The 21,277-nt window shown below is 40.3% G+C and overlaps 1 protein-coding gene across 1 annotated transcript in view; it reads right to left on the bottom strand.

Moving 5' to 3' along the window:
- Positions 1 to 7,112: 7,112 nt before the first annotated feature.
- The window catches only part of kcnj5 (potassium inwardly rectifying channel subfamily J member 5), a 44,404-nt gene continuing 30,239 nt past the window's right edge, over positions 7,113 to 21,277 (bottom strand). Inside the window, exon 4 of the mRNA XM_074679917.1 lies at positions 7,113 to 9,348. Coding sequence (XP_074536018.1) covers positions 8,963 to 9,348 — 386 coding nt within the window. The 3' untranslated portion in view covers positions 7,113 to 8,962. The remainder of the gene's footprint in view (positions 9,349 to 21,277) is intronic.

A 21,277-nucleotide genomic window follows, 5' to 3' on the forward strand; every position in this document is an offset into this window, starting at 1 on the left:
TAAACTGCACACAGGTTCACTCAGGATTCACCTCTAGCTCCTCAAGACAGAGGAAGAACCTCTATCGCCTCTATAGCTGCTCTGCCAAACACACGCCAATTGTTTCATACCGGCTGTGTCAGGTTCCCAAGAACAGCTTAATACTGAATGCACACTAACACATACATGGTTAGATAGACACTTGATTCATATATATATATATATATATATATATATATATATATATATATATATATATATATATATATATATATATATATATATATATATATATATATATATATATATACATATATATATGTATATATATGTAGACACACACACACACACACACACACACACACACACACACACACACACACTCACACATATATATACAAGTGTGTGTAATATAGACTAGAAGAGCACTCAAGAGTGCAGTGCATCCACCAAGCATATTGTGATTGTCATGCAACACCTTAGTCCTACTTTAATGTTATACTCCCTTTCAGCAGACTGTCTGCTACAATTTGGTGTTAGTTGCAGGTTTGTACAATAATTTGTTACCTGACATTGTTGAAAATTATGATGAGCCAGTACATATTTCATATTCCTAATCTTAGTGTCCAGAATATTGCCAGGATCTGGATCGTACTTTTACATCTGTCAGAAATTATGGTGACCTTGCCTTGAATTGTTATGCAAAGCAATCTGACCATTTATCGTGGAGTTATATACACATATGGTGAAAACGGCCCTATCTGACAATGATAAAGAATCTTTTAAAAGTCCTGGATCCAGACGGTGATCTGGATCACCTCCAAAATTTAACCACCTCTTCCTTATCCCATTTTGAACATTTCCTGAAAACTTCATCAAGAGCTGTTTGTTAGTTTTTGAGTTATGTTGTTTACAGATAAACAAAAAGACAGACAAACTCCCCAAAACATAGCCTCCTCAGCGGTGGTAATAATGGGGTCCCTGCTCCATCTCTCCATCAGTTAGGGTTCCTTGTTCTGAAAAATGCGGAAGACCCCTGGTTTAGTGTATATGGTTTACTATGAACTAAGTAATGTCAGATGAACTGAATTTCTTTATTTTGATGTGATCAGTTTGACCTTCATAGTTTGTGATCAGCAGTGTTGCTCCCACAGCAATGGTCTGCTATTAAGCAACATCAGACTTCTTTGAACTTATCAACAATCACAACCAAAACCTATACAGGAAAATGTCCAAATGAGTGAGGTGTATAAGTTCCTGTAGACAGATTTTGTCACACACATAAAACAGTATGATTTGGTGTTTTGAACCCAGCGGTGGCTACATTTCATCCCTGTACCCTCGTCTGTTGTCAGTGTTGCCTGCCTGTGCGCCTCAGCAGGTGAAGCTCAGCAAGTTCCATTTGTAGCTCCAGCCTCTCTGCTGCAATACAAATCCTCATCAAAGGCTGCCATCATCCAAACACATCAAAGGGCGGACCTCTGTCTCCTGGCTGGGAAAAGGCAAAGGTTTCTGTCTCTGTCTGGGCATCTGTCAGTCTGTCTGTCTGCTCCATTCAAAAGTCCAGAAAAGCATCCTTTGTTATTCTCCTTTCAAACAGAACCAAACAGAGCTGTGCGAGTGCTGGTGGCTTTCTCTTTTCATAGCTCTGACCACAGACTGTGAATTATCTGAGCCGTGTTGGTGAACAGGAGAGCTGGGGGTGACCAAATCTCTGACATTTTGGAAAGATTTGTTCTGCCCATATTATCTCCCTCAAACTGTTTAACTAAACTGCATCAGACAGATTTTCACCATGAACAAACAGCAGGCTGAGCACACGTCACCTCACAGTCTCTTGTGATTGGTTCATTGCTCTCTGTGAAGCCGTATTACATAAGGTTTTTGTTACATCTTCACAGCTGGATTCTGGAGGCTTACAGCTTTTGCTCATCAGACAAGCAGTGCAGAGGAAGATTCTCAGGAAACAAATGAGGTCTTTTAATAAATGAAACATGGAGCCAAATAAACTATATATGTGCAAAAGAGGTTCCGAGATATGCACTGCGACTTGTGCTTAAAAAAAAAAAGAGGTAAAATACACAACATATACATAAAGCTGCTTTTTTCCAGTGGGGGCTTTAAGGAAAAGAGGACAAGGGAACAATTACAGTAGCATGTAATAGGATATTTGAATGGCTAATAAGAGAGAATTGCAGGAGGGAGACACAGTTGCCAAAAAGGAAACAAAGGGATTCATGTGCTGCTGTTTTTCTCTCTGTATGTTGCTACTGATGCTGAAAAACAAAGCAACAACAGGCAATTCATAGAGACGAGTGAAGAGTTTTGTTTAACTCTTACTGCGTCTGTGATTTTCAACCTCTGTGTGGGAGATGTTTGACGAGGTCAGCTTGTTTCCAAGAGCCAACGACAACAGAATATGGGCAAGAACTTTCTGATGTGCTGTACCAGTGATATTCCTCCCACTTGGCTTTTTTCCCTGAGACTGTAAATCTCCTTCTTGAGCAGGATGTTTTATTCTGTCTACACAGTTGTTAATGGCCTATGTGCTTCCTTCCTCGTCACATGCATGCATTATTTAAAGGGAAGAAAAGGGTATTAACCAGCATGGAGGAGGAAGCACAATAGCAAGTTATTTTGTTGGTGTTGTGCCGTTCATCAGCTCCTGCAGGTTGATTCTCCTTCCCTTGTCCCCTTCATAGTTTCCTCACTGTCAAAGGGCACGTCTTACCTGGCCGAAGCTTTAACAGATAATTCTGTGTTTTGTTGTGTGTTTGTGGGTGCGTTTGTGTGCTTTTGGCTTGAGGTAACGATGACTGATCATTTCTCTTCCTCACTCCCTCACACACACTCACTCACACCCATGCTCTCCCACATGCACCTGCTTTATACCTATTTCAATGCACCCTTCAAAGGATGCATTATATTCATCATCGTACATTATTCAGATTTGAATCAGGGGCTGTCAGCTTGCTGACGATCCAGCTTCCAAATTTAATAGCTCGGACAAGAATAGCCTTGACAGCATATTGCTGTGATTCAGAGATTCTCTGACATGCCGGCCACTCAGTGTAACATCAGGTTTCATCCTGTGACTGCTGGTGCTCAGTGGATGCTGGATAAACGCGATTACCCCTGTGACTTCTTTGCTGTGTTTTTCTCTGTGGCTAGTTAATAGCTGTGGGGGCCTTAATCAGTCTGCCAACTGTTTTCTGTGATTGTGTCTTCTGCGTGTGTGCAGGGGTCTGTGTAATTGCAGTTTCCTGACACACAAAGCTGACTCAGGGAGGCAGTTTAAGTCCTCAGGACTCCAGGAGCCCTAATCATGATAATCCACGAGAAACTACTGTTTATTGGCCTTTTTAGGTTTGGACAACTACTGATAGATTAGAGTTAATCCCAGGGAAGGGTTGGGACAGTGATGTAGCCATACATTCCATTTCACAGTTTGAATTGATTATTTCATATTAAGGAAGAAGAAGGGGGAGGAGATAATGTTATCCATCCATTTACTTGTTCTTGTTTTCACACCATGCAAGATGAAATTTGTGCCTGGGGCGTCAGAGCAAGACAAGATTCCTGTCTGCTGATAATTAAAGGTTGCTGAAGTTTCCTTTTCATGATTCAACACGGAACTAATTCACTTTAAGAAAGCTTGTTGTGTAGGATATAGGGTTTCTGACTGAGCTTAGGGTTGAATTCGTCATTTTGTCACACTTCTTTATAATATATTCAATCTTCCGAAAGACCAAATAATACTTTTGATTAGGGCAGAGCGAGTACTAGGGCTGAATGATTCTGGAAAATAATCTAACTGCGATTTTTTTGGACCAGTATTGCGATTGTGATGTAGTATTCGACTTTTGGGGGTGATGTTCATCTTCTACATTATTCACTTAACACAAGCAAAAAAAACGTTCTATGGTATGACCAACACAACAAAGGATACTGTCGACATATAACCAATTCTTTCCTGTAGGCCAGGCCTACATGCTATGATGAAATGAGATGAATTGATGCTTGAATTGATACAAATAATGTATCTTTATTTAACTATTATGATCACAAAAGAATATTGACTGATTGAATTAACTTCAGACTTTGTAGACTTGTAATAATATTATCATTATATCCTTGAATAAAATCAAAGAAAAAAAACATAGCACTGCAAAACAACAGGCCTGGTATCACCAATAATCTGAAAAATAAATATGAATCTTACAAAAAATAAACTGCAGACATGTAAATATGACCAAATCTCTGGCTCAACCCCTGAAGTATGTCAACATGAGGAGTTTTTTTTTAATTTGCAGCCTTTGCGATTTGAAAATTTCATGCTATTACATTGCACTGTTGGTTTAAATTTGATTAGTTGTTCAGCCCTAGTGAGTACTGGTATCTGTACCCAGTACTTGGATGATACCAGCCTTTTTTCAAGGCACAAGTACTTGTGAAGGCTGCTGATACCAGCAGCCGATACTCAAGGCAAAACAAAAATTATTGTTGAGTAAGTCCTCCACTCCAGTAGTTGGCGCTACTTGCTGCGGTTTAACACCTCGGCAAATATGCATTATGTATTGTTCAGACAACACAAATTAACCAGGGAGAGTAAACAGCTAAACTGTTTTATTTTGCACTTTGTTTTTTTAAGAAATACTCAAACTCTGACAGTTGTGTTTTATTTTGTACTTTATGGCAGAGCAACTGTGCTCCCTTTGTTCAACATGACCTGTCACTGCTAATTTAGATTTTTTGTACCAAAAGCAGTGAAGCCGTTTTTTTCAGTAATGACTAATCTAACGCGTTTCTATTTCCAAACCAGTATCAAGATCAACATATTCATCCATTTTTTTTAGCATGTGGAGAACTCAGACGTAACAGCAGCCAGTGACACAGACATAAAAAACAGAGGGGGGAGAGGAGCGATGCTTGTTTTCTGCCTGGAAACACAGTCAATAGCCACTGATACATGAGGAGTTTTTCGTCTTTCCGAATAGAATCTTTCCGAATGACTTTTCCGAAAACAATAGTATACATGGAAAGGAATATTCCAATCTCTGGTCTACATGCCCCGCTGTAATCAAACAGAATAGCCAATGGGGCATGTGCAGAAAACGTAAACATCACAAGATTTATCAAAGCTGGAGGATGACAGTTTGTTTATCACGGTGTTGCAATACTCCGTATTGAGAGTTTGTCGTCCGTCCAGTCTTGAAATTATGTTCATTTCTTTCAAAGTTTGGATCAAAAACAAACTTTCTGCAGCAGTCCAGTGCTGACGGCTCGCCGTCATTTTTAAAGTTGAGGAACGTCTCTAGTTGCGTCTTACGTCATATCTGAGCATGTGCTGAAAGAACGTACTCTGACAACTTTCCGTTTGAGTGGATACATGATACCTCAATCTGTTTGGGGAAAGGAATATTCCACCCCTGTGAAACCGATTAAATGTCCATTTGGATTGGCATTTTTCTTTCAGAATGAGGTGTATACAAAGGTTAAATTCTTTCCATTTGAACAAATTAACCAAATGCAAGCAGAATAGTTGGGTCCATGTATACGTGGCTACTGTTTTGAGTTTTTCAGCTAAAGATGACAATACAGTTTGTTGTTAACTTTGTGCTGGCAGTTTGCTTAAGATAGTTGACTGAAACATTTAGGAATCTATTAAGCCGCGTTTCCACCAAGCAGTCTGATTTGGTTCAGTACAGTTTATCATGGTTTGGTACAGTTAAGCCTGATCCCGTTTGCGTTTCCACAGCAGAACTGTGCCCTCTTGTGGTAGGCAGCGTGTAAGCCGGATGCTGAAGCCGCAGCTGTTAAGCAATAGCGTAATGCTGTAGCAGCGTGACACAGTTTACCCCGCTAATAAATCCAACAAAGAAGAAAAACGTGACACAGTAAACAAAGAGCATAGATGGAAGACATGCAGCATTTCGTCCTCTCTGTGATTGGTATGTAGCTCTTTGATAAAAAGTGCAATCAAGCTTGGTTTCAGAGAAGTCTGTGTGCCGCCAGGATAAATGCAGCCGCTGTAGGGGGAAATGACGATTTTTTTGACCATTCGACGGTCTGCAGTGTGTTGCTCCACCCTCTGAGAGCGGATTGGTTCAGTCTGGCACCCATACGAAAGGGTCACAAGTGGGACAGCTCATCTCGGTTATTTAGGGATCTGTCCCCGGATAAGTCAGTGGAAACGCCACAAAATGCGCGCTTTACCAAGATGAACCAGAGATCGGTGCACTGTGGACATAAACGCTTCAGAGGTTGTTTGACTTTTACCTGTGAAAGGTGGGAAAGGTGAGTCCGGTCTTTAACTTTAACTCCCTCTATTCCATGAGCTGAACCCTCTCTTTAGCATGAATCCATCTGTTCATGAGCAGAGCAACATAACGTAGGCTACATGCAACGGGGCACCCAGTGGCCAGCAGGGGTGTGCCCAGACTTTTTAGACTTTGGTGCCCTGAGCAGGGTCCTAAGGTTTATATGAGCCCACACTGTATTCAATATATTTTTGCTCCTTGTGTTACAAATACAGGATCAACAGGTTACAGCTTTAACAAAAAAAAAAATGAAACTGATAAAAACCAAACTGGACTAAAACAAAGCCTTTAAAAAATAATTTAAAACTAAAGATTGAACTGAACGTTGCTGTAGTGTACCAAAAATAGCACTGTAAAAGCTTTCTTTAGTTGTATTTTAAAATTCAAAATGCATAAAATAGATATTTTGTTTTTTAATTGTAAAGCGCACATTTACAACTACCAATCTCTGTATGCTTCATTTTAATTGCATTCGCAAAAATTTACCAAATTGTTTAGCTGCAGGTGTTGCCAGCAGCTGCTGAATATAACTCAAGTAACTTGTCATCTAACTCAGTTACTTTTTAAAGGAGTAATCCGTAATCAGTAATTGGATTTTTTTTCAAGGTAACCATGGCAACACTGATCAAAAGTACTAGTAGTATCAGTCTGAAAAAAGTGGTATCGAACATCCCTACTTTTGATAGCCCAAAAATAAGCACACAGAAAAAATACATCCCTCCGACACATGTATACACTCACACACACACTGAGTACACACACGTATTATCTAACCAGGAAATGTTTTTCTTTTGGCCATAATATGTTTATTCCCATGAGAACACACAGAAAACAGATGACATTCCAGCTATGAAAGATGAACTCTCTCTAATGATAAACATATTGTTTAGCAAATGGGCTACACAGTAAGATGCTAAAATGTCATAGTGAAAATAAATACATTGAATCGACAAGCATTTAAAAAATGGAGTGGGAAATTTGAAAGATTTAGGTATCTCATTTTCTTCAACAAAAGATAATTCAATATTAATACATAATCTGATAATATATAGTATAAATCTCATAATTTGCATGCCTAGAAAATACCCTGTATTTCTTACTGTAATAAACCTACCCAGCGATGAGACGCATAGGGGTTGATTCATGCATGCTAGCTCTGAAATGTGTCCCTTCAAAGATAAGTTTTCTTTAAAAATACTGTCAGCTCTGTGAGTTCCAGGACACGTGTCGGCTTCTCAAAGAGTAAGAACCAGGTCAAAGAACTATTTTTAAAGGAAAAGACCCAAAGGTAAGGAGTGGAAAAGGGCAAAAGTGCATATTGATATTTGTGTGGACAAAAAAGACATTAAATGATTAGGTCAAGGCTTGATTTGAAGTTTCAAAGAGACGGTCAACATTGCGCTGTCATTGGACAGAGAACCCTTCTTTCATACGTTGACTCAACATTAATGTAGCTGAGAAAGGTTGGATATCTTTGAAATATTTAAACCAAAACAAAACAAACATAAATGAATACATATTTCATTTTGCTTGTGGAGCATCTGAAATATTTATATGTATGTTATGTGAAAAAATCAAGAACATTTCAAAGAGCCAAGCGTAAATATTTAATATGAATAGTTCAGTTTACCATTTGAATGTCTCTTTAACCAGGACTGACATGCAGCAGTCGGGAGCAGTGGCTTGGGTGGGTGGCAGGGTCAGTGTGGAGACACCTCCTGGGAGATTGTGCTTTATGTACCCAGAACAGGGCCTGGAATTAATGTTTAAGTTGTTGCAGATAGGAAAAAAAAACAATCTTCAACTTATAAAGACAACTTTTTACTTGCGAGTCAGTCGCAATTACAGCTTCTAACATTTGTGTCGTTGTGATTCTTGATTTCCAGCCCTGAATTTGAGTATAAAATGAGGTACTAATTGGTTACTTTTGGGTCAAGAATCCAAGCCGTTTGGGGGACAACCAGTCCGAGACGATGAGACCAGCAGCAGAAGGAGTGGGAACAAAGACAGCTCAACAGGATAGTGATTTTTGAGTACACAGTGCTTTTTTGCAGATTCCTTCTTTATGTTTAATCTATGCAAACTATAGATGAGAAAGATTTCTGACGCAGAATATCAACAACACTGACAGGGAAAGTAAATAACCCCCCCCACATTTGAAAAAATAATCAATATCAAGGGTTCATCAGAATGAAGAAGCTGCTTTCGGACACATAAGCTGAGTTATGAGACTTATCAAATGATAGGTGAGTCAACACAATCTAGAGTGATATTATAGGAGTATCCATAAAAAGCCAATGGTACTCTGTTATGGCTACCAGTTTCAACTCAAATTTACATAATACAACTCGAGCTGTTATAGCAGTAAGTGGTCATCGCGATTATAAAAAGACAATCTGAACCACCGACTTTTAAGTGTAGATATAGATATTGTACGTGTGTGTCTGTATATGTGTACTTACGTGTCTACAAAACCAATCTATACTATAGATTGACACTCTAGTAGAGGAGTATTGCATGAGTCGGGGCTGGAGACAGTTGTATCTCCAGGCGTTGCAATGGAACAAGCTGGCCATTGGCTAAATGAAGCGTTATATTGTCCTGCCTTCTCCTCAATTATCTCCCAGGTTTTTTTTTTTGAGCTGACGCAGCCGTCAGTTACATCAGTCAGGCAGTCCATCAACAAGGGGCGGCTCCTCCAATGCTGCAGCCGAGCCATTGGTCTCTCCTCTGTCACCCCCTGAATCTCTCTCCTCCTTGTCCTCATCCGGACTCAGCTGGTCCGGTTGGGACAGGCCATCTAGGGGGTCAAAAGTATGCATTTTGGGCTCAGGGCTGAGGAGCGAAAGCTGAGGCAACAGTGGCCCCTCCCGTAGCTTAGCAGCTAGCTCCTTGGCACTGCAGGAAGGGGTATTGGTCTCATAGACATCGTGGAAGTTGTTGTAGTCAACTTCATAGAAGCCTTTCTCCAGGGAGAGGACTGGTGTGAAGCGGTAGCCCCACAGAACCTCAGTATCCAGGTAGGAGCTCCGCGCCTGACATGTCATCCCTGCCAAAGGTATGGGAGCACACACACACATCATGCACACACAAGCACACACAAACACACACAAACACACGCAGATGAAAAATGAACAAGAGAAAGAAAGAATTAGTAAATTATTCATGGTCACATAGAAAGGGCTAAGACCTTGTGTGTGTTTCCTCTGAGCCTATACATCATGTTTGCAGTAATGTAGGAAACACAGCTGATCTAAATACAGCCTTACTCCAGAGCCTGAGCTGAATAAAAGCCTCATTCACTATAAGAGGATTACTCAATAAAAGAGTCAATATTTATAATCTTGGGTTCTTTTTGGACAAAAAAAATAACATGTAGGGGAAATGTGCACATTTGGCATCCCAGTGTAGCAACTACACCTTCTTTGGAAACTGGAATAAAGAGAAAGAAAGGCTGGAGTGTTGGTGGAGTGAGAGATGAATTTTGACACATTCTGCAGGTCTATTTATAGAATTGCTTTGAGTGATAACAGAAATATTCACGGTGTAACTAACAACATCAGTGGAAGCTCTGCTCCATTAAATGCCCCAAGAAGCCATTTTTAGCACACAGCATTCACAAAACACACATTTGGAATGGATTTATCCCAACAAGTCCCCAAACCTGTAAAACCACACAGGTTGATCATACAACATACACCTACAGGAGTCTTTCTTGAATTAGCAACCCCAATGATGGCAGGTAGCACAGCCAAAGACATGTCCATACCACTATATACCCATGCCTGACCAGAGTGAGAAGCTTTCTTGTAAACAGAGGGGCAGGAGAGAACTCAAGTAACCTGGTGGTACAGGAATTTTACTGCATATGGACTAGGGGTATCAACTTTTTCTGTACCACATAAGGGACAAAATATTTTGTTTAGAGCTCAGCACCACAACAGTGTGGGTATGATGTGTGAATGTCTAGTATATATACAAAAAAAGATAAAAGGATCAACAGTGTACTGTATCTAAAATAGTGTGTCAGTAAATTTTTAACATACCCCCTTTTTTAGAGTCCAGACTGCATCTGGAAAACAATGTGCTAATGCTCCTGTTAAAGTGAGGACATGTAGACAAAGGGTGCGTCTCAAAGAGATAAATTCCCTTTCTTCCTCCACTTGCGTCGTTCACTTGCGTCTTAGTCCCTCGCACCAGAGATGCATGGGAGAGACGCGAGGAAATGAAGAGAGGAGAGAGGATGGAGGAGATTGGTTTTTAGAGCAATGGAACATCCTCTCCTCCTGAGCGTCACATGACGCGACGTGTTTCATTGATGACGGCATCAGCTGATCACCTATGGATCATCTGTCAGTCAGCTCTAACAGCTGTTTGTGTGTCTGCACATGTGGGCTGTAATAACTCTGATCAAACATAAATAGTTACAGAGCTTTGTCTGTTCCTTTAGCCTGTCTGTCAACCACGTCTCCATGAAGAAAACCTGCTCTCTGTTTATTCTGTGTGCTGTTTAGAAGCACACGGATCACTTTACCCGTAAAATGCATTATTGTGAGATTATTTATGAACTATTTAGCCTTTATCTAGAGTGCATCTGATCTTGAACTCTGAAACTTATCAATATAATCTAGTTTATTGTGTTTCAAGAAGATATTTTTAATTTGATTTCAGTTGTCAGTATTAATCCTCCGTTATATTGATTTCATGATGGTTGTGTTCAGCGTTTTGTGCTTTAAACTCACAACAAACACTTTATTACTAGCTTTAGGACTAGTTTCTGAACAGTGCCTGTTTTCAGCTTGTCTTTACTCTTATTAAACTCTGTTGTGTTTGTGAAGTTTCATGTAGAGAAGTCTGAGCCGTTGTCGTCCAATCAGAGAGTGATATTCCATATGGGGGCGTGCCTGTCAGTGAAAAGACTCGTGTCTCTTCATCCTGGCAGACTACCTGCGTTTGTTTATAAGCGGTGAGGGCCTCGTAGCCAGCTGTGGCTCTGCAGCGGAGGTAGCACCGTTTTACGACACGATGAGAACTACAGCCTTATTTAGCGTGTTTTTGTGTGAAAGTAACACACTGAAAATTCTCTAAATAAAGCGTGAATGCAGACTGATTTCAGATTTTTTCGGTGGGAGTCCATTTATTTGTGTTTTTGGTCAAGTAAAATATGGCCCCGTCTGAGTGCAGAGGAAACCAGCAGAGGAGCAGGGAGGGGGTGTTTGGTGTGAGCGCTCTGGGCTTCTGCTGCACAAAAACACTGCTGTAGGGGTAATTTCTGCCCTAAACCTTGTGATAGGACCCAACTTGTTCCATCCCGGAATATCACTTTAAGATTTTGTTTTTGCTCGATTATAGCTCCTCCGATCAGTCTCCTCCATCCTCTCTCCTCTCTCCTCCGAGCACAGTTATCGCTTTGGGACAGTCTTCAAAATGGCAACTAAGAATGTACTTCCGCTGCCGCTGAGGAGATAGGACAGAGGAGACACAAAGTTAACGCATTGAGACGCACCCAAAGTCCTTCTTCTTCTTGGATTGTTTTAACTGAACTGTTGGCAACTGAGCTCATTACTGCCCCTCCATGACCACTGTGTGAACCACAGTTATGAGTCAGTCGTGCCGGTTGCTGAGGTGATAAAGCTCTCACAGGAAGTTGGAAACAAAAAGAGATTTTACTCCAGAGAAAATATGAGCCAACCTTGATCAGTCGTTCTCTGTTGGATTGCCGTGCAAAACCTCACAAGAATTAAAACTACTGAACCTCCTCTCTTCTTTATGGATGGATATGCTGGGCACTGACTAAATGGAGCTGTTCTACTACACATGATTTTTAAAGGACCAATCAGGTCTTAGCTTACTGCTTATTAGCATGAAGACATTGACAGAACTTGGAAAAGTCAACAGTTGTGGTGCTGTTGAACCATGTGGATAAATAAAACAGTCATAAGTTATGTTGTTACAGCAATCACAACTATCTAAATACTCATCAAAGACTTGGTTACACCAGGTGCACTTTTCATTACTTTTAACTGCCTGATATTTTTCTACCACAAACTCACAAAGGCAAACTGGTTTTGCCTGACAAGACTTGTGAATCTGAAATTGCCAGAAACAACCAAAGTTCCTGCTTTTCATTTACATTTCAGGTTCACAGGAGGTGATTGCTGATTCTCAGAAGGCAGTGAGATACATTTTAATCTGCCTTAAAACGTGCCCCCAGTAACACCATCCTGTAACTTAAAGATATACAGAGATGGCAAACTGATAAAGTGTCACAGTGAAGGAAAGCATCTGTACCTTTCCTTCAGCTTTCCCTCTGGATGTGAGTGGCCTAGTTTCCATATTTAATCTGTGAAATGTTTTCTTTTTTTATGTCTGAGACCAGATCAGCAAAGAAATCACAAAATCTTCAGACCCTGTGAGAAAGACTTTCTGCAGCGTCTGGAATGTTGATATACCCTTTAACATACTGGTTTCCAAATACCACTGTATATAATGTACCAACACACTGGTTATGCAATGAAGAGCTATTGTCCCCTTAGCATTTTAAAGATAAAACATGAACTATTATTATTAAATTAAATTAAATGACTGTATGATTTGATTTCATGCTTACTCTTCCCTGACTTCATTTTTGAAATGCCCAACATGTAGGTTTTCCAGTCTTTTCTAAGCACTAAATGTGCTTTCACACCACAGGTCACCAAACCCATTACCACCACATTCATTCATTGATAAAGAGGATGCAACAGTGGTTCACCATCAGTTTAACCAACTCCATCAAGAACTCAAGGACAGACTGTTGATTATGTCGATGGGCAAAAGTGTCCCCCATTGACCTGCTACACCTGCCAGTTCTCCAGAATATCCAAAGAGTACCACCCTAATGTTGAGTCTCACTTGGCGCTCACTGTTGATACCACTGAGGTACAGTGATAACATGTATCTAACTGTGTCATAGTACAGGATGAGTCTTTATACTGGTTGCTGCCTTCTGTTTTTTTTTTTTTCTTTGCATTTTTCCCCCTTCCCTAAAAATGACAGGGTGTTGGTGGACACTTGCTGGAAATAACAAAAATAGAAAATGGACAGAGAAAAATCTAGAGATATAATCCCTGGTGATAAATGCAAAGATATCAGAGTGGGTAGCTGTCTGTGTTCTCCAACCATACACACTCTAGTGATTTTGAGTTAGCTGACATGTTGACTTCCTAAACTGAAGCCTCCTTCTTCTGCCTTTGCAGAAGAAGAACAGCAAGTTCACAGCTGCTAGGCGCCGCCCTATTGGCTATGAATGCATTTTGCAGCAGCTCTCTCTTTTTTGTCCGTTTCTTGTAATTTTTGTTGTCTCTCATTCGTAATTTTTGTATTTGGAGTGGATCATTACTTTGTGTGGCTCATTTGCTGGTCATGGACACCAAACTTTTTGTGGCTTCAGTGATATTTTTACTACTTTTTCTCCTGTGTTTGTCTGGAGATCCTACATGTAACCATGGCTGCATTGTTTACATGTGAAATTAGATGTTAGCAGCCTGTAGCATGTCAATGCTAACTGGGGTAAGGCCTGATGTCTCCCCATAAGGTGAGGAGAAGGAGGTGAGGAAGGCGTGCTAGCCCAGGTGTGAACTAAGAAATGATGGCATCGACCTGTCCTTCCATCCGTCGTTATTGGGGACCTAAGATCTATCTCCAATAAGAAGCTAGCTGTGCTAACCCAGCAGCAAAGGGAATGCCAGTGGGCACAATTACATCATGCTATTCACAGACATGGCTAACAGAGCTAACATCAGACACCAATGCCATGTTGGGAGAACTTCACCTGCTGTGAGCAGACAGGATCCAGGAGACAGAGATGGAGCATGACTGAAGAAGCTCAGTCCTGGACCCTGTGGAGGTGGAGACTGGCTGAATCGTAGAATGATGGACAAGCTGTCATCATCGATTTTCTAATGGACTTTTTTGCACTTTCTATACACTTTCTTACTTTTGTTTTCTTGATTGCTGCTGTGACTTCAATTTTGTTGTGCTTGTTACAATGACAATAAAGTTCTATTCTATTCTTTTCTAGTCATCACCCAATTGCAGCAGCTCTCTCTTTCTCAGTTGTGTTTTCTTTTTGCTTTTTTTGTCCTTTTTGGTTCTCTTTGTATTTGGATCTGCTCATTACTTTTTGTGTCTGAGATTTTTTGCCCATTGACTCAATAGGATGGACGAGCTAGCTGTGCTAATCCAGCACCAGAGGAAACACCAAAGGGCACCATTATATAACATTTCTGTAACAATGTTGATTCTTTTTAAACTGCATTATTTATTGTCTATTGTGTGGTCTAACAAAGGTAGCCGTTTCTCTGTTTGAGTTTTCTTTTCTCTCTGACATTCAGAGGTGGATTTGTGCTTCATTAGCCACGGTTACACGAGCTGCTATAATCAAACAGAATAGTCAATGGAGCATGCGTAGAAAAATGGGATTTGAATGTGATTTATCAAAGATGGAGGACGACAGTTTGTTTATCACGGTTGTTAGGACAGTTGCTACGCTTTTTTGAAAGCAGCGACTTGAAACCCATGCGCTACTTTGGGATCAAAAACAAATTTTCCGCAGCCGTCCAGTGCTGACGGCTCGCCGCCATTTTTAAAACTGAGGAATGTTTCTAGTTGCCTTTTACATCATATCTTAGCATGCGCTGAAAGAGCGCACCCTGACAACTTTCCGTTTGAGCAGATACATGATACCTCAATCGGTTTGGAGAAAGGAATATTCCACCTCTGTGAAACCGATTAAATGTCCATTCGGATTGGCACTTTTCTTTTGGAATGAGGTGTGTACAAAGGTTAAATCATTTCCGTTTGGGCAACTGAGACTGAATGCAAGTGTAGTATTTGGGTCCATGTATACGTGGCTACTGTTGAAGGCTAGCTCGGTCAAACAGAACATGAGCTATCAGAGGGTTATGTGGCTGTCATGGAGCTTTCTGCCTGTTGTTTCTCCAGATATGCGACATGTCCTGCAGCATCAACGCTCATCAACATGATGATCAGAATATAAATGAAGCCATCTTCATCCTCTTTGATCTACAAAGGCTGAGTCACTTCTGAAAAATCTGTATGCTCGAAGTCCCTTCTGTATGCTTCACCTTTAAGTAAAATCACAATCACAGTCAAATTAGCAGAGAAAATAAATGACAAAGGGATTTTTTTTAAATGTGTTCCATACTTGGTTGAGAATGACTGCAGCATGATGTGTGTGCAGAAACACTTGCGCTATCATGTGGTCACGAGCTCCAAGACTTGACAGCTGGCAGCAGCCATTGAAATAAAAGAGGCTACTTTATTTAGCTGTGTTTGTGTGTCTGATTTTTGGGTTTCATTTACTGTAAACAAAACAGATCCTTGGAAGTTGTTACTCATAATTTAGGTTTATAAATATCCACTCCATTCCTCTAACAAATTAATCTGCCACACATGGAATAAACTCTCTGTTTTCTCCTGTACTGCTTTTATTTTCTTTCTACTTAAGATAAAACTAAACTCATGGAACATTAATCATAGTAATTGTTGACATCCGTAATATCATTGTTGTTCCCTCAGACAAACAGGAACAAAACAACAAACATGAACAATGAGCAAACAACGGCGCCTTGAAAGGGATGATTAGAATTTGGTAGCTTCTTACATTACAAAATGTGTTGCTGGGGATTTTCACAGCATGTACCAGCTTAGTGTCACCTAAAGAGCAGAGCAGCAAGAACATTTCCACTCAAACACACAAGACAGGATCAAGCTTACTGAACACCAGTGTGATCTTCAAACATGAAATATGCACAAGTAAAGAAGGAGCCAAGAGCTCCCTCTCTGTAACAGACAAACCCTTCTCACATGAAAAATTTTGACCTGTCGACGCCATAGACTGTATATAGAGTGGACAGCATGGCTCTGCCATTTACCATTGTATGATTTTGAAACCAAACTACCCCAGTCACGGGCGGCACCATTGTGCAGCCAGAGTCTGTGCAGTAGAGACTATGAAAGTCTCTTTTGAGAGTCTAATCTCTTCTTTGCTCCCCTTCCCGATGTATTTTCCTGTTGCTGAAAAAATTACACATGAACAGCAGCTGTCAATCATCGTTAAAGGTCCCATATTACGCAAAAATAACTTTATTAAGTCTTTTAGTTAAATTTGTGGGTCTTTAGCTTTCCTTCCAGCCAACAAAATGTGATATTTAATGACAAAACCTGCATTTAGTAGTGCTTGTGAATATAAAATCCTGACCTAAAACGAGCTATTTGGAATTTCAGGGGTTTGCCCACGTCAGCGATTCCCTTTTTTGAACATTCAGGAGCAAGTCTGACCTGATTGGTCCACCGAGGCAGATACCCCCGAACCCCATCCCCACCCACTCCTCTCCCTGCATCTGGAGAGAAATCTCTCCAGCAACAGGGAGAGGAGTGTGGCTGTTTTTGGCTGTAAACAACCACATAATTCCATGCACAATCTTCCCACCTCAGAAGAAGACAAGACTAAAGCCTGGTTCACACAACAAGATTTTAAAAATCTTAAAAGATTCTGAAATTGGGTTGTATCTCACACATAAGGAGAATCCTCACAGATCATCTTCACCTAAATCTTAAGCACGCACTAACTACAAGATTTGAAAATACCGACCAGCACACACTACAGGATTTCACCAAGATTATTTTACCAGAGAGAGTGATGCACCACATGAGCTCAGTTGTTTGATCTGAGGTTTTTAGCACACTGGTGAGACAGGAGGAGAGAAAAAAGCGGAGCTGTCTGCAGCGGTGCCTTTCATCCATTACACGCACACGCAGAGGGACAGAGGTGAAACTGTTGTTGCATCAGCCAATAATGGCATGATCTCACACCGATCACTGATAAAACATCAGTATGCTACTGTATGAAAATGGCGTGGTTATGTGTGATTTTTAAAGGCATTATTGAACTAGCTCGAGTGGGCCAGTGGAGCGCGCAGTCAGCTGACCCGGAGCCTTTCAGTTGCACTTTGAGCCTGCGTTTGTTGTCCTGTCTCTTGTAAGGGGGCTCTCTCTTGGCTGTTGTCATCCTCAGTGAGAATGAATATTGTAATCATCCAGGTAAATATCAAACATGTTTGAAAGTTATGGTAGCGGCTCTGACGAGTCTTTGAGACGACCGTGGGGCTAAAGATTCATCTGTCAACTGCTCACACTAGATGATAATCTTGGCCGAATGTTGGGGCGTTCATTTATGAGGGAAATGTACCAACTACACTCAGTAAAACTCTGAATGTGTGTGCTTGTCACTTGACTGCCGACTGCTTTTTTTTTCCAACTTTGGACAATACAACAGAGGGCTAGCGAATAGACTGGTCCTGAATCCAGGCGCATTACCAACCATCCGCCAACAAACCTCGAACCCTGGAAATGTGAGTATTATAAATGCTGTGTGCTGTGGAGCAGGTGGAAGAGCTTTTCCTCAGTGTCCCCCCTGTCTCTGTGTTAGCTTCAGGATGCTAACTTTAGCTGTGGTTAGCCTGTTGTTTTAGCCTGTAATGTTATGTGAAACGAGCTTCACTGTTTTCTAAACATAGAGCACTCAGAGCTTGTGGCGCCGCTCTCAGTGAAGCTGAAGAGCAGGGCGGTATCAGCGGTGGCTCATTTACATATGAAGGCCACACCCACTAAATCAGAGCGTTCTGAACAGAGGGGCTATGAGAGCCTGGAAACAATGCTGCTGTGCTCGATTTATTGGCTTTTTGGACCAAAACATGTTACTACTATTTTATGAAGACATCAATGATCATATTAAACTGCAGAAAAGGAGCAGAATATGGGACCTTTAAGCATGATGTAATGCTGTTTTTTTTTAACCTCTAATAGCTAATGAAAAAGAAACTTTCCAGAAAAAAAGAGGACTGGAACACAACGCAGCCCAATAATATCTCTGTATCACCACAGCATACGGATGTGAAAAACATTTCTACCAGGTGTTTTTATTTTTTTAAGTTTGACCACAGCCCATCTGGAATGAGTGGGGAGACAGCGTTTGTGACCTATACTGCAGCCAGTCACCAGGGGGAGCAGTTTTTGTGGCGACCTCACTTCAAACCGAGCAAGATGACGTCCATTTTTACAGTGTGTGGTCAATACAAACACCTTACGGCAGCTTTCCATCACTGAGTGTCAGCGTCAAGGTCATGTGTGCGTTAAACATTGTGATTTACTGCTTTGCAAAATGGAAAGGCCATAAATAATGATGGTTACACCTTTGTTTTCCAGGTGTTTATACGTCAAAATGTCATGATGACATTGCGGGTTTAAGTGCTGCAGTCACATGCTGCTGCTGCTGTGTCTCAGGGAGCACTTCATAAGGGTTATTACCTCCAACCCCAGCGTCTACCTGTAGACTCTGACTCCAGATCTGCCTGAGGGGAAAGTGTTTCCCGCCTCTCTCCAGTCTCTGATGTGCTTAAGTTGATTTATCCACACTCGCAGTGACTATGGCAGAGCTTATCTGTCAAATCAATTTCCTCTGTTTTATGTTTCATTTGTGAAATACTACATCCGAGTAAGTTCAGTTGGCAGTCAAATTTACCACTTTAAGTAAGTCAACTGCAGCACTGCTTCCTCTGTCTTGGAAAATATCCCCTTTTCTTTTCTTTTCTTTTCTTTTCTTTTCTTTTCTTTTCTTTTCTTTTCTATTTTAAATTATAATTTTGAATTGGGTCATACTCAACCTGCATTTATTTCAGGGACCATAATGTGTCTTCACCAGACAATAATCTAAAACAGTATGCTGTTTGACAGGGTCATGTTCTTGTGTTTTCCATCTGAGTCAGAGTTTGAATCTGTTATTGTGACTTTTTGTTTTGCCCTCAAGACCTTCAGTAGAAGTTGCGATGTGTTGTGCTGACTAAGCGCTGTATTGGCATGTAGGCAGAACAACAGAAACTCATGTTTGACTCATATATGTAACTGATCTAAAAGTATTTTTATGCTTTGTCTGTGAATGGCTTTTCTAGTCTTTAAAATTTAAATTGCCTGTATATTGAAAAGGTCAAATCCACCACTTTCGTTTTCTTTGCCAATAGGTGGGAGTGGAGATCAGAACATGGGCTTGTAACCAAAGGATGGCTGTCGCTGTTGGCATGGCTTTGTGTTTGATTACTCAATCACATTTGTATTCACATTTACATAGAGAATATTTCTGTATTCCCACTGAAATCACGTTTTAACATGGTATATTTTTGAATCAGGTCTTGCACTCAAATAACAAGCGAAAAAAAGATGTTTTTTCAACTTGCACCACTTGCTTTATTAGTTCAAGCACAAATAGACTAAAGTTTGTTTTACTAATGGTGCATTAGAGCAATATCTACCATCTAGTTAAGGGAGAAGTTGTTGCCACCTTGCTGATCTTATCTAACCTGACACGCCAGACAAACAGTTTCATTTACCCGCCACGGAAATATTTCACTATTCCATCTGAGTAGCAGCTCTTCGGGTTCGTTTTCAGAGGCGGGACTTGAAAAAAAATCAGCAGCTGGTGATTGGACATCAGTTCTGATTGACACACTCACCACAGACCAATCCACATCAAGCCACGGTATGACATAGCTTATGCTTTTGAGAAACAATAGATAAACAACTACTGAATCACGAGAAACAGCTGTGAAAAAGGCGTTAGACGACAGCTTCCGTTTTTATAAATTTAACTTAAGAATCAAAGGAACGCTGACAAGTACGAAAGTCTGCTGACGTCACGTCTGCTCCCACAGCTCCCGCCTCTCTTCCCTGATTGGGCCGGTTAGAATTTAGCCGAGTGAATTCGTTGGTCAATGGAGTCTGGTAAGATGGACATGCAGGATTTCAGAAACTGAATCAGGCAGATCCATCTGCTCTGCAAGGTTAGATCTTAAACAAGCAACAGCTCAATTTTAAGTCATTTAACGCATCAGTAGTTTCAATTCAAGATGTCTTTATTTCAGTTTAGCCAAGTCAGAATTCAAAGTAAAGATATCTCAAATGTCATAAATGACATTGATGTTTTTTTTTGGATATTGTGAAATACGCAATTCTCCCTCCCCACTATAATCAAAGAAGAAGAAAGTTTATTTTCTCATTTCTAAGACCGGAGAAAGAAGCCAGGAAACAGTCATGATGTTTGTTGTGTCTAAACAGATAAAAGTAGGATTTAAGATTCAGCTCTTTCATTGCTTGTCTGATCTGCAAGGGAATAAAAAAAAACGTTCCTCAGTAGAAAGTTCTGTAAAAAAAAACTACTGCACAAACTATGAGGCAGAACTAGATTAACAGATATCTTTAATTTCAAATAGCTGTCATCCAAATTAATTTCAAGATATCTATAAATCTATTTTAAATATCTAGGAATGAGTTATGACTTTCCCTAATTCCATTTTGACTTGTCAAAATTTGATATACAGATATCTACAATTGAATTTCACCTTGTGAAAATTGAGTTCAAAATATCAAAACTAGACAGCTTGAGTTCAGGTAAATGAAGATAACTGTAATTTCATTTTGGTTGGGTGAAATTGAATTATAGATGTCATGACTTGGAATTATGGATATCATTAATTCATTTGAAGATAACCATAACTCACATTTTGGATATCTGAAATGACATTGTAGATACCTGTAATGAGAAACCTCATACACACGGATAGCAAAACTGACGTAATTTCACCTAATCCAAACTGACTTGCAGATATCTCTTATTCACATTTCCCCTGGTCAAAATTAGCTTCTAAATGTTAAATTGGCTTGCCGTAGCTGTTTCCAGTCAAGATGAGAAAGTTTGGGATGAAAAAGCAAATGTCACTGTGTATGTATAGTAAGTAGAGAGGCTGGGCAAGAGCACAACCAGAGACAGAAACACTGTGTACATGGGACCATTTTGATCTGGATCAGTTTATGAAAAAGTTTTAACTTCCCTATCTTAACCAAATTATATGTTTTTTTTGTTG

Source organism: Halichoeres trimaculatus, unplaced genomic scaffold, assembly GCF_033239565.1.
Source record: "Halichoeres trimaculatus isolate MK-OKI-2021-1 unplaced genomic scaffold, fHalTri1.1 fHalTri1_scaffold_9, whole genome shotgun sequence".
NCBI classification, from domain to species: domain Eukaryota; kingdom Metazoa; phylum Chordata; class Actinopteri; order Labriformes; family Labridae; genus Halichoeres; species Halichoeres trimaculatus.